We start from the raw sequence: 24,037 nt of genomic DNA, 5'->3' as shown, positions 1-24,037 counted from the left end.
CGCTGTCCCTCTCTGAGTCTCCTTTCTCTGTGAAAGAAGGTTGGAGAGGACAGAGTGGCCTACAGGGTCCTGTCTACCTACTTAGTCTCTGATGGCCTGACACCCCCAGCGGCCTCCCCGCACCCTCCCTGGGGTGGGGACTTTGGCTGAGCCCACGGAGAAGCCGCTGGAGTGTGCGCCGGAGAGCTCCAGGGTCTGTGCCCCGCAGCTGGACGAGACCCACGCTGGGTGTGGGTCCCGGGAGTGTTCTCATGACACTGCCCACACGTCACGCCCACAAGAGCAGCCAGCCCGCCTCTCTTACACTTCAGCTGGGGCCCCACGGGAGCCCTCCCCAGAAGGACGGGACACATACCCCACTGGGGCTTTTCCTGACGCCAACAGAGGCTGCTCTGGCCGCTGGTAAGAGGAACTCATCAAGGTGGCAGTAATGGCGTTGATGGGGACTCAGGGCTTATCTGGTCAGTCACCCATCATCCTTGCCGGGTCTGAAACTTAAATGGCATCTGTGCTGCAGCTATTAATAACCAGAGAGGCTGAGAGTCAGGAGGAAGTGCGCTCACGCTGGAGGAAGCCACTGGGAGGGTAAAGGGCCTGTCCTGGCCCCTGATGCAGGTGACGGCCCAGGGAACAAGGCCTGCCCGCAGTCTCACCTTCTCCATCTGGGAAATGGGACCATTTATGCAGAACCTTCTCCAGGAGTGGATCTGGAGCCACAGCAGTCCTGGTCCTCACTGACTCTCCAAGGATGGAGGGCAGGGAGCTTAGGGTATGAACGAATGAATGAATGAGCAAACAAAGTGGCTTTCATGAGCCAAGCAAAGAAGTTATCATTTCACATTAGCCCTGAAATCTTTTGACATTCAGAAGTTTCAAATAGCGAAGGCTTCACATTTATTAATCCTTTAAGGATTTCAGTCTTTCAGCAGCTAAAGGTTCTGGGGTTGAGGACAAGGGTCAGGAGCAAGGAGGGGAGTTGGGAAGAACCCAGAGAGGTGCTCACTGCAGAGACTGCCCCTCTGAGGGGTCCGTGCCTTCGTCTCAGAGCTGCTCAAAGGGCCAGCGGGCCACAAGGTGGACGACGTCGTAAATGCGGGAGCGTCGCCCTCAGGGAAGGGGTTTAATTATCGCTGAAACCTCCTGTGGGGCTGGTTATCCATCTCTCTGGAGGCTGGCACTGTGTGCCCAACTCCTCTTGGTAGAAATGGTCTTGGTGTAACAATAGATGCAGCTGCTGGACGCCAAGGGGACAGAGGGGGTCCCCAAATTCTCTTTCGGCCACCAAGGAGCTCTGTCTCAAAGGGACAGTGGTCAAGTAACCACGCAAAGACATGTAAAGGCTGTGCTTATGTGAGGCCTTATGAGCAGAGGCAGGGAGAGGCTGACCTGGGCAGGCAGGTTGAGATGGTGGGGCTGAGGATGCCGTGATGGAGCTGAGAGCTGGAGGGGCCAAGGTCAGGGCCGAGTTCCCAGGGCAAACCCAGGAGGGTTAGGAAGGATTATTCTCCTTATTCAGGAGGGCGCTGGCTTCAGGGGGCTGGGCATCTGCCCCAGACCAGCAGGGACCAGCAGGACTGAGTGATCCCACAGCCGGCTGGCTCCTCGCCACGGCCAGGCCCTGCATTCATTCTCTCTGGGAGAGAGGCTGCCTGGCCCCGCTTCAGCCCTGCCTGGGCCCTGAGTGACCCGCCCCTTGGTCTCGCAGGCCCGTGGACCCTGTGCTAAAGGCCATCAAGGAAGGCGATGAAGAGGCCTTGAAGGCAATGATCAAGGAGGGGAAGAACCTCGCAGAGCCCAACAAGGAGGGCTGGCTGCCACTGCACGAGGCCGCCTACTACGGCCAGCTGAGCTGCCTGAAGGCCCTGCAGCAAGGTGAGGGGGGCTCGGGGGCAGCCAGAGGGGGAACGGGACGCAGGGCCAAGGGCTCCTTCCTCCTGCAGCTTCGTGTGCTTTGCCCTACAACAACATTGGCAAGGGGAGCAAGGCAGAGTTATCGCCCCGGTTGCAGAGTTGAAGTCACCAAGTTGGGGGAGAAGAAGTGACTTGCCCCTACCCCACCCACAACACCCTCACCCTCCCTCACTCTTTGGTTCCCGGCTGCCTCCTCTCCAGGCCTCCCAGGACAGGAGAGCCTAATTCCTAGAAAAGGAACGAGGAAGGGCTGACTTTTGGGAGAGCCACTGCCAACTTGTTCCAGAATGTTCCAGGGGCTGATTTGGTGTGGAGAATACTGCAGCTGTGCCTGTGCCCCGCCAAGGCCATCCCTCACAGCTGTGGGACCCTGGGCGAATCAGGCCTCCTCTCTGAGCCTCAGCTTTCCCCGAAGCTATATGTGGTCGGGTACCACATGCAGGCAGGAGTTACCTCTGCCCTCAAGCAGCATGGACCCCAGACAGCCCACCACACTCCAGGGCAGACATAGCTGCGTGAGCCTGAGCTTCCAGCAGTTGCTGGTGGGAGTGTAAGGGAAGGACAGGGTCATTCAGAGAATAAGAAGGCCCAACCCGGGAGGGCTTCCCAGAGGAGGTGGCATCTGAGCTGGATTAATACGACCAGGAAGCTGAACCAGCCCTGTGAAAGCGACTGAGCCCAGGGCCAAGAGGATGAGGGCAGTCTGGATGGTAAACTTTTGAAGATGCCACACATGTCTGTCCTCGGAATTGGGAGGGAAAGGGGACCGCTGCTGTGTGGTGGGGGCGATGGGTATCTTCATCCTTCATGAATTTCCTGTTCTGTCCTCCCCAGCGTACCCGGCAACCATCGACCAGCGCACCCTGCAGGAGGAAACGGCCCTTTACCTGGCGACGTGCAGGGGACACCTGGACTGCCTCCAATCGCTGCTCCAGGCCGGGGCTGAGCCCGACATCTCCAACAAGTCCCGAGAGACACCACTCTACAAAGGTGCGCCTCCGGGGGGCCAGAAACTGGGTGGGCTGGGAGCATTGCTCCCAAAGTCATAACCCCCGAGGGGTCTACTTTGGAGGAGGCGACCCGACCCTCTTCGGATGTGTCCGGAGGAGCCAGCCAGCTGTGGGATCACTCAGTCCTGCTCGTCCCTGCTGGTCTGGGGCAGATGCCCAGCCCCCTGAAGCCAGCGTCCTCCTGAATAAGGAGAATAATCCTTCCTAACCCTCCTGGGTTTGCCCTGGGAACTCGGCCCTGACCTTGGCCCCTCCAGCTCTCATGTAACAAATGATTCAGTTCGTCTGTGCACATATTCAGTCAACATCCCCAAGTCCTCCCACGGGCCAGGCACCCCGAGGAGCATCAGGGGCTCAGAGATGAAAAGATACGTTCTGGTGGGCATCCACTCACAGATAACGTGGCAGTCAGCTTGTGGCGATGAAGAGCTTGGCCTGAGGCACCTGGGAACACAGGGGAGGAGCCCTGAGGTGGGGGAGGGCGCCCACAGAACAGGGTGCTGAGCTGAGCCTGAACGGGAGAAATTTACCGGCTGGATAAGCAGGGGGAACAGCACAGGCAAAGGCAAAGAGGCATGAGAGAGAATTTGCACCTCTGGCATGTTTAAGAAAATTAAAAACGCCGGGTTTGCTCAGCATGTCATCCAGGACGTTCCCTGGCTGCCTGAGCAGTGCCCAGGCAAAGTCTGAATACCCACAGCAGCTGGCATTGGTCGAGCGCTCACTCTGTGCCAGGCGCTGTTCCTTTGTTTACCCTCACATCCATCTACACATGAGGTACGCACCGCCAGTACCCCCAATTTACTGATGAGGACCCGAGGCACAGAGACCTGAAATGAGGTAGCCGGGGTCCCACAGCCAGCCAGGGGCAGCAGAGGTGGGATTTAGACTCCGGTGTCTGGACGCTAGCACCACACGCTGAACTACCACGCTAAAAAGCGTCTAGCTCATGCCCACACGCTTAAGCAAGCAGCCTTGGGTCTTGCAAAAATGATAGAGCTTTACATTATGGAAATGACAGAAATCCCCGATTTCCCACATGTCTGTATCCAGCATCTGGAACATTCCGTGGGAAGCAGGAACCGGGTAGCTCGTAACCGAGTCCACTGCAGACGCGCAGTAGAAACGTCTCCCAGAACCCAGGTCCGCCCGGGCACCGGAGCCGTCACCAGGACCCTTGGCTGTCCCAGAGAGAACTCCCAGGACGCTGGGCGAGTCACAGCCGAAGCGTGGGCCTGGTCCTGCGTGTGCTCCTACTATGTGCTAAGCCCTGTGCTGGAGCCTTCCACGTACTACCTCACTCTGTCCTCCCACAGCACCCTCTCAGGAGGGTCTTATGACCTCCGTTTCACAGAGGGGTGTGGCGCTTCGCCTGGGGTTCTGTTTGAAGCCCTACACGGGCAGCCCCTCTCTTCCTTCTCACCTTCCTTCCGACAGGCCTGGAGAATCTTCCGGGGGTGGTTGATTTGGACAAACGCCCAGCTCCCTGGTGAAAAGTCTGGCCAGAGCCAAGGGTGCTGGGAGAGTCTGGAGAGAGAGGAAGCTTGAAAGGGAGGTCTGAGCCAGTCGAGACAGACGAGCTGCACTCAGAAGAGAAATTTTACCCCAATTTTAGCGAGCAGCCTTTGGGGGGTTTGAGCAGGAATATGGCACTGCCCTCCTCCTCCTCTTCCCGCCCTGGCAGTGGGGAGGACTGAAGCAGGTAACACTGGAAAGGGAGACAAGTTAGGGGCATCCCGGAACATTCCGGGGACAGGGACTCTGCTCCTAACTACCTGGGCTTGAATCCCGGTTCTGCCACTTACTATCTGTGTGAGCTTGGGCAAGTCACTTAACTTCTCTGTGCCTAACACTCCATCCTTCAAGGGTGGTTGGGAGAAGGAAATTAGTTAATCCTGTAAAGTGCTTAGAAGAGAGTGGCTGGCACAGAACCAGTGCCATGTACACATCAGCAAATATCGTTGCTAATATTACTGCTCCTTTTAGTGTATGTCCTGGTTTAACACAGGGACTCGAACCCCAGCACAGAGCCAGTGGGTATTTGTTGAGTGAATGACTGATGAATGAATGAGTGAATGGACGAATGGATGAATGAAGTCTTGGCTGGCCAGGTGCTGCCGGGGGCCCTGCTGACCGTCCTGCTTCTCCCCGGGCACAGCCTGTGAGCGCAAGAACGTGGATGCTGTGAGGATTCTGGTGCAGTACAACGCGGACACCAACCACCGCTGCAACCGAGGCTGGACGGCGCTGCACGAGTCTGTTTCTCGCAACGACCTGCCGGTCATGGAGATCCTGGTGGGCGGAGGCGCCAAGGTGGAGTCCAAGAATGCCTACGGCATCACTCCCTTGTTCGTGGCTGCCCAGAGCGGGCAGCTGGAGGCCCTGAGGTTCCTGGCCAAGCACGGTGAGTGGTGGGGGTCCCTGTGTCATGGAGGCCTCAAGGGGCCCAGCTGGGAAGGACCTCAGAGATCAGCCCTAAGGGAAGGCAAGTTTAGGTGTCATCTTGTGGACATACTCTGATTGAGTAATAGTATCCTCCTGGAGTGCTGTGTTGAGAAGGATTCTGAGGCTGTGTCTAGGCTCAGAGGGAAATGTGTTGAGATCTACAAGGGAAGCCTGTAATCAGGCAGAAACTTGGAGGGCGTGACGCACATGCCACGTATTCACCATCTCTAATCTAGCCCAACATCCTCGTTTTAAAAATGAGGAATCTGAGGCCCAGAAAGGGGAAGTGACTTATTTACAGTCACGTAGCAAATTAGTGGTAGAACTAGCAAGACTCTGGGTCTCCTGACACCTCAACCACTTCTCTTCTCACCATGTCACACTTCAGGGCCAAAGGAACCTCAGACAACATTTGGGTCACGTCCTCGTTTCATGGGTGATGAAACCAAGGACCAGGATGGGAAAGTTATTTGTCTAAGGTCACACAGCAAATTAATGGCAGAGCTGGGATTTGAACCCTGGTCTTTGCACTCTTTGCCTGTGAAAAATCTTTGTTCGCTTAATGGGACAAAATAAAATAATAGTGCCTGCATTATGATGGCCCGGTAACAGAAGGACCCAAGACAATAGCATATGTTCTTTTGGTTAAAGAGCATTATATTCTGGTCTCCCCCAAGAACACTTTTGATTTCTTTTCTCTCTGCATAGGAAGTGACCCTCCCTCTCTAGCAACAGAGAGGCCAGAGGTAATCCAGACCCTGGGGCTGAATGGGAATAATTTGTTGAGGACCTACTAGGTGCCAGGCATTGCACTAAGCATGACCCCAGAACAGCCCAGTGGGGTTTTCCCCACAGCTGCAGGAGGTCGGCAGTGTCCTCATCCCATTTTGTGGATGAGGACACTGAGGCTCAGAGAGGTTAAAGGATTGCGAACTGCATCTGACTGTGAACTGCACGCTCTTTGCACTCGGCCATGCCACCAAGGCCTCGAGAGTCACCAGCGTGGGATTTGCCCGGATAAGCATCCACTTACTCAGCACGTGCCTGAGCAGTTGGGAAAACGGACCCAAGGCACCTCCTTGCAGCCGGGACAACTCTGGGCTGCCAGCTTGAGAACAAAGAGGCACAGGCAGGGTCCGGGGAGTCCAGACCAGGGGGCTGGGCCAAAGGAGGGCTCCCAGGGGGCGAGGGGGCCCGGTGGACTCTAAACCTCTGCGCAGCTCTCCTGCCGACACCCTGAGACAGGGTCTGTGCTCTTTGAGAGCTGAGTCCATTTTCAAATCTAAAGATTCTCGTGTGAGCAGGCAGCTTTGGTGGCAGGGTCCCGGCTTCCAGGGAGCTTGACTTAGGGAGCTCGGCCGTGTCAGCACCATCAGGGTGGAGCCAGAGCCAGCCCCTGTGCCCGGGGCCTCCGTCCCCGGGAACTGGCTTGTGCTGAGCCCTTCTCTGTGCCAGGCTCTGTGCGGGGAGAGTGTCTCAGTGCATTCAGGCTGCCGTGACCGAATGCCACAGACGGGGTGGCCTGTAGACAGCTGGAGAGAGCCTGCTCCTGGTCACGGACGGCTGTCTTCCTACTGTGTCCTCACGCGCCGGAAGGGGCGAGGGAGCTCTCGGGGGTCTCGTTTATTCGGGCACTAATCCCATCCATGGGGACTCCACCTTCACAACCCAATCACCTCCCAAAGGCCCCACCTCCCAAGACACACTGGGGATTAGGTCTCAACATAGGAATTTGGGGACACAGACGTTCAGGCTGCCCCAGACGTTTACTCACATGCTCCTCTTTACTCCTCGCAGCACCGCTGGTTGGTAGGTACTATGATCCCTGGTCACAGATGAGAAAACAGAGGCTCCTATAGGCTGCCTGGGGCCCCAGAGGTTCTCAGCCACGAAACAGAAACTTCAACTGGTTCTTGCCTCTTGTAAAAGCCTGTGCTCTTCCCACTAGACCAGAAATCAGTCATCGAAACTCAAAAATTACCAGGAAGCCTGAGATGAGCAGGATGCCCAGAGAGAGAGAAGCTGTGGTTAACAGATGCTTTTGATGTCAGCCCTCACTGACATTTCACTGCTAGCCCAGTTCTATTTCCTCCCAGAATAAGGAGGGCCTGGTGAACAGGCTGCAACTCTTTTCGCAGAGAAACCCATGAGTTCTCTCCATTACCAGCAGGTGATGGAGAAGGTGTAGGAGATTGGGCTGAAGGGAGACTGTCACCGGGCTTGACTCCCCCTCCTATCAGCACGGGGCAGTGTTTCCTTCAGATGAGCCAGGAAGTAATCCCCTTCTTATTCCTTGAAATGGAAGGCAGAGAAGAACCAATCCCAATTAATAAAGTTATCAGGGTTCTTCTTTATTGGAGGCTCTGCACTCTCCTAGAGCTATGAGCTTTCCTCGGGGTCGGGTCTGGATCCTTTTACATGGAGTGAGGGTAGAGAGCATGGCCTCTGCCATCAGACCATCTGCCAGGGCTTCTGCCGTCAGACTGTCTGGGTTCAAGTGTTGGCTCTTTACTTATGGGCTGGGTGGTCCGGGGCACTTGTGTGTAGGTTCTCCGTGCTTCAGTGCTCAGATGGCACAGGAAAAGCAGGGAGGCCGGCACACAGTGAGTCCCCAGGAAACGCCAGCATCGTCGCAGCAGCTTTCAGCCTCTAGGAGGCCTCTGCTCGGGCTGGTGGGCCCCAGGGCGGGATGTTGCAGAAGTGAGCTGGGGGTCCTCCGGGTGGACTCCGTTCTAAGGGTCGTTGTTAAGTGATCCAGTGTGTCACGGTGGTGGGCACAGTGGCCCCCAGCCCAAGGTGGGTGTCACATCAAGGACAGGGACTGCCCTGGTCACTCGCTGACCTGCCTCTTCTCCACCAGGCGCTGACATCAACACGCAGGCCAGTGACAATGCGTCCGCCCTCTACGAAGCCTGTAAGAACGAGCACGAGGAGGTGGTGGAGTTCCTGCTGTCGCAGGGCGCCGACGCCAACAAGGCCAACAAGGACGGCATGCTCCCGCTGCACATTGCCTCCAAGAAGGGCAACTACAGGTCAGCCCAGGCCCGCCGCCACCGCTCCACGCGGCTCTCCCCCGGCCCACACTGGGTGGGGGGCTCCCGACACCCAGCCCACAGGATTAGGAAGGCCCAGGAGAGGTCAGAGCGGAAAACAGGAAAACCACTCAACAGTCAGCCAGCTAGGGTGAATGCCTACAACAATACCAACAGGAATAATAATAGGAAACACTTCCATAGCACTTACCAGCACTTTCAACAACTCTACTTTTCACAATTCTTTTAACAGTTCTACTGAAGTAGACACCATTATCTTCATTTTTCAAATGAGAAAGCTAAGACACAGAGAGGTTGAGTGACTTGCCCAAGGTTATGTAGGTTATAGATGACAGAAACTCACCTGCTCCAAATGTCACATCTACAGATTCCACTGAGGGGGCCAGATCCGAGTCTGGACTAGTGGACATTTCTGCTGGGGAGCAAAGATAAGCAACCTCAGGCAATTAGCTAGCATGCAGGGGATACCTACAATACTATAAGTAGTAACAGTGATGACAGCTAGCCTTCATTGAGCACTTACTACGTGCTGGGGACTTTGAGCGAGATGAGAGAAGCTTAAATCCTCAGGGAGCAATCTGATGGGAGGGAAGATGCTCATGCACGCACACACACACAAATTCATGACATAATGAATGAGCATGAAGAGCTAAGCTCCATGATGGTCCTAGAGGAGAGAGAATGGCATGGGGTGGAAGCAGCGGTGTGCTAGAGCTGGTTCACACTAGAGCTGGTTCACGCTAGAGCTGGCTCATGATGGAGCTGGCTCATGCTAGAGCTAGTTCACACTAGAGCTGTTTCATGCTAAAGCTGGTTCACGCTAAAGCTGGCTCATGCTAGAGCTGGTTTACACTAGAGCTGGCTCATGCTAGAGCTAGTTCACACTAGAGCTGGCTCATGATGGAGCTGGCTCATGCTAGAGCTAGTTCACGCTAGAGCTGGTTCATGCTAAAGCTGGTTTACACTAGAGCTGGCTCAGGCTACAGCTAGTTCACGCTACAGCTGGTTCACGCTAGAGCTGGCTCACGCTTAGAGCTGGCTCACGCTAGAGCTGGCTCTTGCTAGACCTGGTTCGTGATGGAGCTGGCCCATGATAGAGCTGGCTCATGTTGGAGCTGGTTCGTGATGGAGCTGGCCCATGGTAGAGCTGGCTCATGTTGGAGCTGGTTCGTGATGGAGCTGGCCCATGGTAGAGCTGGCTCTCACCAGCTCACGTGAGCTGATTGTTCACACTGATAGCTGAAACTGGCCTTAGTGAGAGTATTTACACCATGGAAGTTGGTGAACGATACAAACCAGGGCCCTCTTTCCCCCCCTGGAGAGCCAGTTGTTAAACATCCGCCAGTAGCACCACTAGCTGGAGGGATCAGGGAAGACTCGCCCAGGGGGTGGAACGCCAGCTGCCCAGGAAGGAGGGCAGGGGCCAGTAATTTCCACCCAACCAGTATTCCCCAACCTTTGACCATTCGCGGACTTTCTTCCTAATTTTAAACATCTATAGTCTCATTGCTCAGCATTTTCCTTTAAAGACATTTTTTACTTAAAATGAGTTTGTTTTCAAAAGGGAATGTTTATCACACTATTTGGTTAAAATTACCGATTTACAATTAATAAAAAATATTCTCGCTGAAAATCCCATCTCGCGTATCCCCGATGACACACTTTGGGAAACACAGCCCTGTCCTCAGCAGGGAGAAGACGGAGAGACACAGACAGTGGCTGGTGGGAGGTATTGGTTGTCTTCCCTACGGCAGAGAGAAATGGGGGTGGGAGTGGCAGCCCGGAGAAGGAAATGCAGGCACAAGGAGCCCCAGGTCCCGCTCTGCAAACTGCCTGTCCCCCCGAGTCCATGCACGGAGGAGACCCCGCCTTCTCAAGGCAGATAGACTTGGGTTTGAATTCCTGCTGAGGCCATTGGGCAAGTTGCTTGAACTTTCTGAGCCTCAGCTTCCTCTTCCGTAAACTGTGAGGCAGTGACACCTGCCTCTTGGGGCTGTCGTGGGGACTAGGAAAAAGGACATACGTGGATCTAGATGGAATCAAGCACCCAGCAGAGCGCCCGGCACATGGTAGGTGCTCAGTGGGGCTGCACTCTCTCTCTCTCTCGGACGTAGGGAGAGCACATCCCATCATTTTTCAGTTAAGCCCGTGGAGGGAAGCAACGAGGCAGGCAGTGGTGACGGGCAAGACGGCATCTTTCTCTTCCGCTCCCGGAAGACGCAGCATCAGTCAACTGACTCGGTTTTTCTTAACCTGACCCCAGAGAGACGCAGAGTGAGAGAGAGGGAAGGGGCTGGCCCCTGGACACCTCCTGGTCCACTCGCTCCCCATCCTTGCCTGTACAGCACCGTCACTCTGGGCTATTTTTTCAATGACATACCCCAGAGCCACTGAACCAGAATCGCCAGGACACAAGGAGCCCAAGCCTCTGTCTTTGACAAGCTCCCTGAGCCAACCAGGTACAGCCCAGCCACCCCTTCAGGGGGGACTATGGATCTAATCCAACCCCTGATTTTGCAGAGGAGGGAACTGAGGCCAGAGATGGGAAGCAGCTTGCCAGAGAGAGGCAGAGCTGGGACTGTCGCTTGGCACCCTTCAGTCACACCCGGATGCTATCTATTGGAGCCAGATGTCGGCAGTCTGGCCCCAGCTGGAGGGGAGTTTGAAGGAGGCCTGGGTCTGCCTGAGGATGCCCACGGAGCCAGGCTGCTGCTCTCTGGAGCCACCTGTATGAATGGTCTACGTTCCCCCGAAGTCTCCCGCTTTGGATTCCTGCTGACTCCCACAGCGAGCTCCCTGGTTACTCACCCTCCCTTCTCAGGCCCCATTTCGTTCTGTCCCCCAAGACTGAGAGGGGCCGGGCCACTTTTTGAGGGCTTCCCAACAAAGGGTTAAAGCCAGGTTCCCAGCAGCTTCTGCCACCTGGCAGGGCCCGTGGCCAGGCAAGCCCCGGGGGCTCCCTCACTCCCTGGGCATGTGGCATTAATGGCCTGCTCCACGCTGACCTCCCGTCGGCTGCTCGGGGATTTGACGTGACATTCCATAGGCGTTCTACACCCAGCCACCTGCCAACCCTCCTGCCTGTCTGTAGCATGGACAGCAGCCCCCAGCAGCTGGGCTCAGTGTCCACCAGATAGTGCCTTCTCTTCTGCACATTTAACTGGAGGGTGTGACCTTTGGGCATGGCTGAGAAAGGAGCCTGGGAGACCCCAAAGCCTTAGTCACCTCCCAGGCACACTTTCCTTATCTTCTTTTATTTCCGGTCTAGCAAAGGCACCTTATAAGAGGAAAGTTCCACCCCAGAGATAGATTTATTAAGAAACTGTTTGCATTCAAGAAGAGCGGATGCCCCAAGATTCCTTGAAACTGAATTCAGCAGGGCACCGAAACCAGCGGTTCTCAACCTTGGCTGCACATTGGAACCCCGGGGGGCGGGGGGCTCTAAAAACCCTGATGCTGCCCCCCACCTCCAAGATTTCCATGCGAGCAGTCCGCGCTGGGGCTGAGCTGTGGGGTTTCTAAAAGCTGCCCAGCTGACTTCACGGTGCAGCCCGGTAGAGAACCAGGATCTTAGAGTCGATTTTGTGGCTGATGTATAACAGAGAAGCGCATTTTGGGCCTCACTTCTGACTCCCTTGTTTTTAAATATTCTTTCTCTTAACTTCTAATTTATATTCCCTTTGCAAGCCACTTAAAACTCTTCCTAGAATAAGGCAGAATAGAGAACCGTTAACACATTAAATTAAAATGCAGTTTAAAAGCACGTTCAGAAGCAAGTTAGTATCCCCATTAACTAGAAGGGAAACTGAGGCTCAGAGCTCGAGGCTTCATGGAAAATAAGAGCAGAGGTCCGGGGCACAGGACCCTTGGCCAACCCCATCCACTGCAGGACATTGGTTTGCTGCCTGCATCTTCTGGAGGAAAATGATGAAGTCTTGCATCAAAGTTGCTCAAGGCGTGGTGCATGGGCCACCCGCATCAGACACCTGGGCCCCTCCCCAGACCTGCCAAATCAGCCCCTAGGTGGCAGGGCCCGGGAATCTGCATTTTTAGTGGCCGTTTGCATCCTCTGCAAGCTCTATTCTCTCTCTGAAGATCCAGAAACTTCTAGACGAGCTCACTCACTGCAGCAGGCTGCAGGAGCTGCTGTGTGCCTGAGCTTCCTCCTTCACAGAGGAACTGCTCCCCCGCTCCAGCTCCCAGCATCTCCTGGAAAAGCCGCAGACTTTCCCCCAGAAGGATCCCTCACGGGCAGGAGTCCCACTGTGCCCTCGGGAACACCCTCGGGCAGATTCTCCACTGTGGAGCCTTTTCTGGCTCCAACATGAGCAACACATGGGCTCAGAGAAGAGGTAATCCCCCAACACACACACACACACACACACACACACACACGGCAGGGTTGACACAGTGCAGCTTGGCGGTACTGGCAGCGGAGCGTCTGTGGGCGGCCAGTTCCCTTGTGAAAGTCAAGTCCACCATCAAATCTACACTGAACACTGACAAAGGTCACACCACCGTGACCTGGGGACAGGACACCTCCGGGTTTGGTGCAGCAGGGCTGTGCAGGGCAACCACTGTGGTGGTCAAGATGCCAACAGCCACCGTTTACTAAGGGCCTACTATGTGCCGATGAGTGTAACGTGTACGACCTCATTTGATCCTCAAAAGCAGCCTTGGTGAAAGATGTTATTAACTTATGTTCTGTAACCTGGGCATAGCGATCCCACCTTGCCAGGTTGTTACAGAGAGTAAATGAGCTCATAGGGTCATTTGTGGGATTAAATGAGGTACAGGTGCGAAGCATAGAGCAGCGATCCGCAATATTACAGTAATTATCATTTAGGAGGGTAAAGTGCTCACAGGTCATAGGGACTCAATAAAGGGGAGCTCTCATCCGCATCAGCATCACTATTGTTATGATTAATTACCCCTCTATTATAGATGTGGTTCAGAAAGGTTAAGTGACATGCCTGAGAAGGCGCAGCACTGAGAGGCAGAGCTGGTGGTGGAACCCAGGTCCACTGCCCCCTGAAGGACCCCACACTGCCAAGGACAGCCTGCTTTGGTGCAAAGCTCTCTGCTCTATTCCCTGCCGCTGGGCTGGGGTTCAGGCAGGACAGCAGCCATGAGGAAACTAGCATCCTGGGCGGGGAGCCAGGGCCTGGAGCAAGGAGAGTGGGACTCAGTTCTGGTGGGTCCCAGGAACAAGGTAGGGGCCCAGTTATCAGGACTTGGATCCAAGGCTCCAGGCCTCCTTGAAGAGCCCTGAGCTGGGCCTGCTCTGGTCTCAGGGCCTGAGCTGGCAGGGGCAGCCCCCACACTGGGGAAAAGAGAAGGGAGGGGCAGGAAAGCGGGCCCCCCAGACAGCGAAGGATCTGCCAGGTTGTGGGTGCCTTGTTCCTCTTCATAAGGTGTGCTTTGAGCACCTGCGGTCCCAGGACCAGCCTGTGGAGAAGTGAGAGGGCCCCAGCCTGTCTCGTGGTGTCGCCCCCTCATGCTCCCGTCCTCCGTCCCACAAAATGGGTCAGAGGAGAGAAGTGGCGACATGCAGTAGGGCCACCAACACTCCTAGGGCAGGGGGACTGGGGCATCGTGGAAAGGCCTGGCCCCAGGTGGTGTGGACACCTACACTCTGCCCTGGCTTTGCCGTCCACCTCCTGTCCAACCTCACTCTCTTCCCCACCCCAGCCTGGGCCTCAGTTTCCCCCTCTGCTGTCCAGACCTGTCTCACTGCACATCTGCTTTCAGAGTAGCAGAGTCTTACAGCAGCAGACGACAACACAAGGACTTGACCGCCTTATCAGGACGATGCTTCTGGGCCTCTCGGCAGCGTCCAGTCACATCCCATGTCCTGTCACTCTCCTTTGGCTCGGCAGGGGATGGCTGGAGACCAGCTGTGACCTGCTAGAGATACCAGCCCCGTCTGGCCGGCGGCCCCAGGCAGTCGCTCTCCCTGTTCTTTCCGGTGCTTGGGCATGTTACGGCTGTTAGGGAGCATTTGTTGGCGATGGCCGTGGTCCAGGGTGAGGCCCCAGCCCTGCCTGTGACCAGCACCTCTACAGAGCGAGGTCAGGCCTCCTGGGTGTGCACAAATAGAAATTAGGAGGCAATTAGCCCCCCGGGTGTGTGAATTTCCTTTTGAGGTTTTAGAGGCAGATTTTAGGCAAACACAGTATCGCTTACAATAGTAATACTTTCCACGGAGATCCTAGCGGGAGGTGGCTGGCATCGGATTTCCAGGAAGCTGGCAAGCCAGCACGCCAGGAAGCAGAGACGCGTGGGAACAGGGCTGGCGGCACCTGTTTGCTCCACACGGCCACCTCCTTGGAGCCCTCATGGGGATGTGAGGTCACCTGTCAGCAAGGACTGGACGGATTAGGGTCTGGAATCCTGACGGTGGCAGGAGCTTGTTCCTGCAGGTCGCAGGGGCTGGGGGAAGACAGAAAGGACAAGGGGCCAAGAGACCTGGGGCTGAGCCCCCCAGAACTGCTCCATGACCTTTGGTTAGTCACTTCTGCTCTCAGAGCTGCATCTGGGGGGGGGGGGGTGCACAGACCTGCTTTGTACCCCACAGGGCTGAAGTGAAGGTAAAATGGGTCAGGCAAGTTAACGTGTGATGAAGAATACAAACCCCGTGACAGCTCAGCTGTCACCCTGCCTGCTACACAAGAAGAGGGCAGTGGTTAAGAGTGTGGCCAGGGTTATATCAGACTGCCTGGGTTTATATCTTGGCTCCATCACTTACTGGCTGTGTGTCTTTGGGCAAGTCACATACCCTCTCTGAGCTTCTGTTTCCTCATCTGTAAATGAAGATAAGACTAGGACCCAACTCACAAGGCTATTGGGAGGATATACAGTCACGTGCCGCATAATGACAATTTTGGTCGATGATGGACCACATATACCATGGTGGTCCCATAAGATTAGTACCATACAGCCTAGGTGTGCAGGGGGCTGTGCCATGTAGGTTTGTGTAAGTGCCCTCTGTGATGTTCGCACAGTGACGAAATCTCCTGACAATGCATTTCTCAGAACGTGTCCCCGTGGTTATCGACGTGTGACTGCAACAGCCTAATACAGGTGGCGTGCTGGGAGCAGCGCAGGATTCAGCAGGAGGGAGCAGTCGGGGCTCGCAGGAATCTCCAGCCTCAACAGAGGCTGGTCCACCCTCTCTGGGCCACAGGCAGGGCAGAGAGCCTGTTGAGACTCACAGGAGAGGGGGGCACACGACCTCGCGGTCACTGAGGGCTGCCTGGGGGTTGGGGCAGGAGTGGTTGGGGCCAGACACATTTGTCCAGGACGAGGCCCAGGTGGCTCCATCAGGGCCCCAGGGCAGCAGAACAGGGATGCGGGACAGCTGAGCCCTGCAGTCAGAGGAGGGTACAATCCCGGTTTGCCTCTGCTGATGTGTGGCCTGGGGAAGTCCCTCAGCCTCTCTGAGACTTGACTTTTCTCACCTGCAGAATGGGAATGCTGAGACACACTTTATGGGTTGTTGCAAAGATTAACCCCAAAAGTGTTTGTAAAGCCGTTCGATATCTCCTGGCACATAGTGAGCCCCCGGATATGGCTGTCCCTGCCCCCACCCCACCCAGGCACGGCAGGCTCTAGCTCCGAACGTCAGCACTGGGCTCTACCGCCCTCCGCAGGGAGAAGCTTGGACAGTCCTCGGGTTAGGGGGCTTTCCAGCATCTCCTGCAGATGGCTGAGCAGGGAATGGGCAGCGCTCCTTAGCCTGGAATAAGTCAGCGGGAGATTCTTGAAACCACAGTCCTCTCTGGCCGAGGCTTTTAAGAACTCAGATTTGAAGCCCAGCCCCACCTCTTACTGGCTGTGTGACTTTGGGAGGGTGGGTGAAGCTCTCTGACCCTCAGTTTCCTTCACTGTAAAGTCAGGAGAGCAGCCGACCCCCTCCCTCCCTAAAGCGGTCATTGTGGGGATGGCTGGTTCCACAGCACCCCCTGCTGGTGGGCCCGTGCCTCCGCGCACAGCAGTTGCGAGCGGCCCCTGCTGGCACCGCCGGCCCCCACCTGCCGGCCGCCCCGTGACTCGCGCATGCCCGCCCGCAGGATCGTGCAGATGCTGCTGCCGGTGACCAGCCGCACGCGCCTGCGCAGGAGCGGCATCAGCCCGCTGCACCTGGCGGCCGAGCGCAACCACGACGCGGTGCTCGAGGCGCTGCTGGGCGCGCGCTTCGACGTGAACGCGCCGCTGGCGCCCGAGCGCGCGCGCCTCTACGAGGACCGCCGCAGCTCGGCGCTCTACTTCGCCGTGGCCAACAACAACGTGTACGCCACCGAGCTGCTGCTGCTGGCCGGCGCCGACCCCAACCGCGACGTCATCAGCCCCCTGCTCGTGGCCATCCGCCAAGGCTGCATGCGCACCATGCAGCTGCTGCTGGACCACGGCGCCAACATCGACGCCTACATCGCCACGCACCCCACCGCCTTCCCCGCCACCATCATGTTCGCCATGAAGTACCTGTCGGTGCTCAAGTTCCTCATGGACCTCGGCTGCGACGGCGAGCCCTGCTTCTCGTGCCTGTACGGCAACGGCCCGCACCCGCCCGCCCCGCCGCCCTCCAACAGGTTCAACGACGCGCCCGCCACCGACAAGGCGCCCGGCGTGGTCCAGGTAGGGCGCGCGTGGCCGGGGCCAGAGCACTTTGAAGGCACTGTGGCCTATTGGTCCAGTCGCTGTGGAGGCAGAAGGGGATAGCAGTTAAGGGGCTTTGGAGGCAGTGTGGACTAATGGTTAGTGTACTTTGGCGTGCGTGTAAACTAGTACTTAGCACACTTTGGAGGCAGCGGAACCTGGTGCTTCGCATGCTTTAGAGGCGGCAGACCTTAGTGGTTCACGCGGACAATGAAATCCTTTTGGTCCGCTGGCCTAGGGAATTTAAGGAACCAACATCGGAGCAGGGGGCGGGTGGGGACCTCTGCAAAGCTGCGGGGTCCATCACTCCTGGCAAACCTGCACGTGGGATGTGATGCTGAATCTCCAGGCTCGGGATGGAGGTGAGAGCAGGTGGGATAAGGACAGGTGAGCTGCAGAAAGTCAGTGACCCAGACACAGGACCTGTCCGTGGTGATGTCTTAAAGAGTCAGAACCTACAATGAAAAGGAAGTTAGAAACACTCTCCTCTTGGAGAGAATGATAACGGCTAATGGCCATCATTTGTGGGCCACCTACTGTGTGCAAAGAAAGAAATTTATGTTCATATTACTTTAATTCTCATCAAAAACCCTTGAAGTTGGTGTTATAGACCCGTTTTCTAGACAAGGAAGTTGAGGCTTAGAGAGGTGATGCAGCCGGCCCAAGTGGCCCACCTCCCACTTTTGGCAGCAGCGGCTTGTGTGATAAGAGAGGAGAACTGGATCCTGGCGTGGGTGTGCCCGGGGTCTGTCCTGAGACGTGGCCCTGCCCTCGCCCGCCTCAGGTTCTCTCCCTCCTGAGCTCGCTGGGGCAGAGCCCTGGGCTCTGGGCGTGGGTCCCAGCGCTGGCGTGTGCTCTCTTTCAGTTCTGTGAGTTCGTGTCTGCCCCAGAGGTGAGCCGCTGGGCGGGGCCCATCATCGACGTCCTCCTGGACTACGTGGGCAACGTGCAGCTCTGCTCGCGGCTGAAGGAGCACATTGACAGCTACGAGGACTGGGCTGTGATCAAGGAGAAAGCAGGTGGGGCCGCCGCTGCCATTGGAGGCCACCCCGCCTGACTCAGGCCCTGGGGTCGGGCCTGGGACTGTCAGTGATGTTTCTTGGGCACCTACTCCGTGCCAGCTCCATGCTGCATGTCACATACAGTGTCTCCGTGACTCTTTGTTTTATAAATGAGGAGACAGACCCTCAGAGAAAGGATGTCACCGGGGCCAAGGTCTCACTGCTAGTTAGTGGCAGAGCTGGGATTCAAACCTAGGTTTGACCAATACCCAAGTCCCTCCTCTAAATCTTGCCAGGGTGTTTTAAACGGTTCCAGCCCCCTGAAGGGGATCAGGACCTTTGGTGCCATGTTTTGGGCCGCTGAGAGCGTCTCAGACTCTAAAGTGCATGTGAAGCACCTGGGCGTCTTGTTAAAAGTGCAGATTCTGGGCCAGCCCTAGTGGCCTAGTGATTAAATTTGTCCCACTCTGCTTTGGCGGCCCGGGTTTGGTTCCCAGGCTTGGACCTACACCACTCGTCCGTCAGTGGCTGCGCTGTGGTGGCAGTTCACATACAAAAAGAGGAACATTGGCAGCAGATGTTAGCTCAGGGCAAATCTTCTTCAGCAAGAAAAAAAATGCAGATTCTAACTCAGGTCTGAGACAGGGCCTGAGAATCTGCATTTCAGCATGCTCCAATGTGGTACCAGTGCTGTTGGTCCACAGGCCACACCTGGAGCAGCACTGATCTAGGAGGCAGGCGCCCAGAGCTCTGGAGCCAGGGTCTTGCTGGGTGACCATGGGCAGGGCCCCCCTCTGGGCCTCAGCATCCCCATCTGAACAGAGGAGGTTGGGCAGGCTCGTTGTCCAGCCCCCTCCAGCTCTGCCAGCCTGAAGTGTTCGCGGGTGGGTGTGCCCGGCACAGGGAAGTGGGGTTTGGCCACGGTCCAGCTGCCGTGTGCCGTGTAGATGGGGCAGCCTGGCAAAGTCAGGCCGAGCATCCCTCTTAGGCATTATGGGGCTCACCTGGGCAGGTGAGGTGTCAGCGGCAGTCAGACTGGGTACTGCAGCCGATTCTGAGAAACGGGCGCCTGCCCCGAGGAGTTCTCGATACCCCAGGCTTTCTCTGTCTCTCTGACTAAGTGTTTGTCAATCATGCATCGAAGAGGCTGACGGGCAGCGTCATCGTTATCCCACCGCTGCTGCTGTCCCCAGACGAGACTGTGCTGCCTCGTTGCCTGTCCACTGACTGTCCAGGTGCCCCACGCCCCAGAGCCCCGACTCTGATTTGCCAAGTTCTTCCTTAGATCCTCACGCCCCATTGAACCCAAACCTACTGTAGGGTTTTTCATTTGCACAAATGCCTGGGAAGCACTGGAATTGAGACCTTGGATAAAGTTACTGGGGAGACGCCTGGGGGCAGGTGACACTGACTTGCCCGCTCACTGGGGGCACAGCTCTAGATGCTCAGTAAACATTCCTGGATTTCGTGAATAACTGGTTGCTGTCACCATGATCCTCAGCCACTAGAGGGTGGCGCGGTCCTTGCCTAGATGTCAGCCCCACCCCTCACTGTCCTTCCTCCTGCCCTCCCTAGAGAAGGTTGTCCCTTGCCACCAGACCCGTGTCCCAGGGAAAACCTGCAGAACCCATCAGTGTGTTCTACACATTTATTAACAGGGAGAACAAGTAGTTCTTAACCAATACTATTATGGTTACTTTAACGCCCACACTGCGTCTGCAAACACCCTCCAGGCGCCTTTTCATTTAATGCTGTGATGTTGATGTCATTACTCCTGGAGTCGGGCAGATGGAGGCTCTGAGAGGGGCAATGAGAAGACGCCGGAGCCAGCCGGGGACGCCAGCCCAGCTCTGGTGGCCCTGTGTCCTCTGCCCCCCAGTGGCCTCTGGCCTTCCTGCCCACAGTCAGCTGAGGAAGGGGCTGAGCTTCCCAGGGGGCCGGCTCTGTCCCAAGTGAGACTGCAGGGCAGTGGAAGGGTGGGAAACGTGGCGATGGGCACCTCGTGAGGCAGCGCCTGGCCTGGCCTCTCCACCTTCCCCCACGTCCCCTCTGCATCCCCGTCTTCCTGGGCGGACCTTTTCCAGGTGGCCAGGCCTCCTTGGCTTGACAGGCTGTTTCCTCCGCTTGGAAGGCCCCTTCCTCACCTGGTGGAGTCCCACCCACCTAGCAAGACCCTGCTCTGATGCGCCCTCTAGTGTGGAAGCCTTCCCCAGCACTCCTGGGCGGCACCGCTGCAGCTCCGGCCAGGAACAGCGGGGGGTCAGCGTTTGTTGAATGGATGAATGAATGAATGACATTCTTTGATTCAACAAACACCTTCCCTGTGCCAGACCCTGTGCCCAGGGCTGAAATAAATCACCCGGTTACTAGATGCATCAGTCCTTGTTCTTACCTCTCCCCCTGCCCCCCAGCTGAGAAAACTCCACTGTGTGAGGCACCCTAGGGGGCCTCCTGGAGGAGACAGCCATGTGGGATTCTGAGACCTACTGGGAACTGCCCCCTGCCCCCTGCCTCTGACCTCTCTGCACCACCTAGAGCCCAGAGCTGAGTTCTGTGCATGGGGGCACTTAAGAGGTCACACTCACTGACCCCGTTGCTAAGCCGTGTTCGGGGTCCGGGCTGTGTATGTGGAGGAAGGAGCACAAGACGAAGGAGATGCCAGCTCTGGTCCCAGTGTGGTCCTGAGTCCTCCCCTGTGGGATGGGTTTGGTACCTTCCTCCTTGGGCTGTGCGGATCAGTGAGGGGTGACCAACGGGAGGGTGCTTTGCCAGATCTTTTCAGCCAGCAGGGCCTGGGGTTACGCGACCCCGCCCACCCACCCAGCCACAGCGGTGGGGCACCCCCACGTGCCAGAGGTCACAGATGCAAACCCTTTGCTGGTTGCAAACGACAAATCAGCATCTCTCTTTCCCTCCTTTTTCCAGAACTTCCCAGACCTCTGGCTCACCTTTGCCGGCTGCAAGTTCGAAAGGCCATTGGGAAATATCGTATAAAACTCCTGGACACATTGCCGCTCCCAGGCAGGCTGATTAGGTACCTCAAATACGAGAACACCCAGTAACCGCTACAGAAGGATGCCTCCTCACACTGTTTTGCTGAGTCTCAGGACAGTGGTGTCCCCAAATCTAAGCGGAGCTGGTGACAGACGAGGCTGTGGGCCGCCTCCCTCTCAGCTGGGGCAGCCGCCCTGACCTCGCCGGGTCTCTGGGGCGGAGCTTTGCCCAGAGCAGAGGACGGAATGTGTCAAGTAGGAGAAAAACGTGCTTGTTTTCAAACTGTTGAGTAGATCCAGACCTTCTCTGCTGTCGGGCTTGGCAGAAGCCTCCATTCCTGGGGCAGGAGAGGGGGCAGGGCAGGACTCGGGGTGGGCTCGAGAGGGCAGGGGCCCGCGGAGGAGCTTCGGCCGGAGAACTTTTGGGGAGGTCTGCCTTTCCTGGACTGCCTCGCCGCAGAGCTGCCCCACGCCCCTCGCCCTGTGCTCTGTGACTGCTGAGCCTTCTCCCGAAGGTGTGGCCGGGTGGGGCGTGGGGAGACCCTCGGTCCCAGAGGGCTTCCTTCCGTACAATAAATGTTGCACAGATGACGCCTCGCCCAGTGAAGCCCCTCTCACCAGACCCCTCCCCAGGGCCTGAGGTCCTCAGCCCTGCACTTGGTGGGAGTGAGGGTGGGGCAGGGGCTGGGGACAGGGCACACAGACCCCTGAGCCTGTCACCTCGGTTTGGGCTTCTGAGTGTGTCCTTCATTCACCGGAAGAGACCTGATGGCCGAGGAGAGGCGGCAGGGTTCTGCCTTGTGATGGGAGCCCCCGAGGGTAGTTGTTCTGTCCAGGTTCAGTCACCATGGAAACAGGAGCATCATCACAGACAGGCTCTCTGTGCTTACAAGTCTCCCAACACCTAAGATGTCTGTCTTACACACACGTCTCCCCTGGCACTCTGTCTTCACGTCGTACTCACCCCTGTTTTGCTACAAAAGTTGAAATACTAGGGGAAAAAACAAATCTACGTACTGGCTACTCTGAGCGAGGGTGCTGGAGTGATGGCCGCCATCAACCCTTGCAAAGGCACCAGACTTCAGAGGCATGAAGCCCTGTGCCCTGCCTTGCCTCCTCTGGTCCTCACGTGGCTCTGTGGTGGAGCCAGGGGACGCTGCCGGCCTGTTTTTGGGGCGTAGCTGAGAGAGCTGAGGCTCAGCACAGTCGTAGCGCTTTCTCGTGTTCTGAGTCCTGTGCACTGAGACGGGCACGGCCTGCCTCTGCAGAAGCTGCGGCGCTCTCTCCGAAAGGCCGATGAAAGGCACTGGAGTGTAGGCCCCTCTGCAGGCCTCCAGGCCAGGCCATCTCGCCAGGAGCCCTCGCCGGGCCCCTGCCCAGAGTCCAGAAGAGCCTTAAGCAAGGGTGAATGTCATTTCTGGCCTTTGGAAAGTGAGCATCCGGGCCAGTGGGGGAGCGCTGATGCCAGGCTCACTCCTCTGGGGCCTTGGGTTCCTTTTTGTCATGGCCCCTGGTAGTCTTGCCGGCTCTGACACTGGGTTTCCATGGAACCAGTAAGTCCCAATATGGGCCTGAAGAGGAAGAGGCCACCAGCAGCACTTTCCAACCATGGGTCAGAGGGGACTCGGCTGACCTTGCCCACTCCCTCCAGGTACAGTTGGGAAAGCAGCCCCAGAGAGGGAAAGGCACTTGGCTTGGGCACACACAGCAGGTTCCCAGGGTTTCAGCCCGACAGTGCTTGCCCAGGGTCCCACGCTGCCTTGCTGTAGAGATCCTGAAGGAAACCTGTGTCCTCCCAGACTGGGGATGTTCAACCCAGTGCAGCGAGGGGAGGGGACCTCAGGGGAAGTGGCCAAGTGGGGAAAACCCTGCCTGAAAAATGCCTGTGCTGCCCTGGCAGCCAGGGGAAGAGGCTTTAATCTTGGCTGGGGGTGGCAGGAAGGGATGGGACCGGGCAGAAAGACGTTCAGTGCATTTGGAGTGTGGCTGGGTATCAGGCAAACTCAAACTACAGCACTGCTCAGGTCACCTAATGTCCAAGAGAGTCCTAACAGGCAGTGGCCTCAGGCACTGGGCATGGTGGGGATGCTGGGCTGAGGGAGCTGCCCCCCTGGAGGAGGTGAGGCTGAGGAGGGAGGTGGGGGGTATGGGGAAGGAGGCCTCCGTCACTGCATTCAGCATCAGCACCATTTATTGGTGGGATGTGGGGCCCCTGGGCCTGGAATGCGCCGGTGCTGTATTAGAATATTGATGGACATCCCTGCCAGTTGGTCACAGCTGCTGCTCAGGGCCGCTCCCCACCAAGAGCCTTGCCCAGCCTTGGCTCTCTCAGGTCCCTGTCCCCCGTTCCCGCCCCCAACCGCTCAAGGGTAAATGCTTGCTTGCTCCCGAGGCTCCGTTCTGATTGGTCGGTGCTCAGGCCGGGCAGGTGGTTACGTTTTTTGACCATCACCGCTGTCAAGAGGACTTGACAGCCGTCACCCCCTGCAGAGGCCGCCCCCACCCCTGCTTACCCAGCCTCTGGGAGGACGTCAGCCTCAGAGGTGTCTCACAGCATCACCAAAGCCTTAAGATCCTCAGAGAGGGGCGTCTGGCCAGTGCTGGGGACTGGAGGCTGGGACAGGAGGGGAGCTCCTGGCTTCACCGTGAACCCACACGAGTCACCGTCTGGTCAGGCGAGCATCTGCTGCTGCTGCGGCTCCTGCTGTGGTGGACTATTTTTTTTTTTCAATACTGAAGCTTTCTTAGATGGGTTTTCCCCCAACTTACTGTTTCCACGCGGGGAACCATGATGCCCTCTGCTTCCACTGAGCCACATCCCAGTGAAGCTTTCTGCTTCCAGACGAAGCCTCCTTGCCTCTGCGTTTGAGTGAAGGCATCGCCGGGGGTCCCCCAGGAAAGGCAACGCCCGAGAGGGCAGCACCCTGAGAAAACATGCCTGGCGGAGCTCAGCTCCTGCTCCAGGG

At 57.0% G+C, this 24,037-nt stretch overlaps 1 protein-coding gene across 3 annotated transcripts in view; it reads left to right on the top strand.

The window, feature by feature from the left end:
* Positions 1–21,662, top strand: part of ASB2 (ankyrin repeat and SOCS box containing 2) — a 44,149-nt gene extending 22,487 nt beyond the window's left edge. For all 3 annotated transcript variants that reach the window (XM_070594004.1, XM_070594006.1, XM_070594005.1), the window contains 7 exons: positions 1,706–1,872; positions 2,746–2,901; positions 5,080–5,325; positions 8,227–8,398; positions 16,492–17,056; positions 17,943–18,096; positions 21,004–21,662. In XM_070594004.1, coding sequence (XP_070450105.1) covers positions 1,706–1,872; positions 2,746–2,901; positions 5,080–5,325; positions 8,227–8,398; positions 16,492–17,056; positions 17,943–18,096; positions 21,004–21,140 — 1,597 coding nt within the window. In that variant the 3' untranslated portion in view covers positions 21,141–21,662. The remainder of the gene's footprint in view (positions 1–1,705; positions 1,873–2,745; positions 2,902–5,079; positions 5,326–8,226; positions 8,399–16,491; positions 17,057–17,942; positions 18,097–21,003) is intronic.
* Positions 21,663–24,037: the final 2,375 nt, after the last annotated feature.

Source organism: Equus przewalskii, chromosome 25 (assembly GCF_037783145.1).
Source record: "Equus przewalskii isolate Varuska chromosome 25, EquPr2, whole genome shotgun sequence".
Lineage (NCBI taxonomy): Eukaryota > Metazoa > Chordata > Mammalia > Perissodactyla > Equidae > Equus > Equus przewalskii.
Note: the sequence above shows the minus strand (reverse complement) of the source record. Positions and strands in the feature narration are given on the sequence as shown.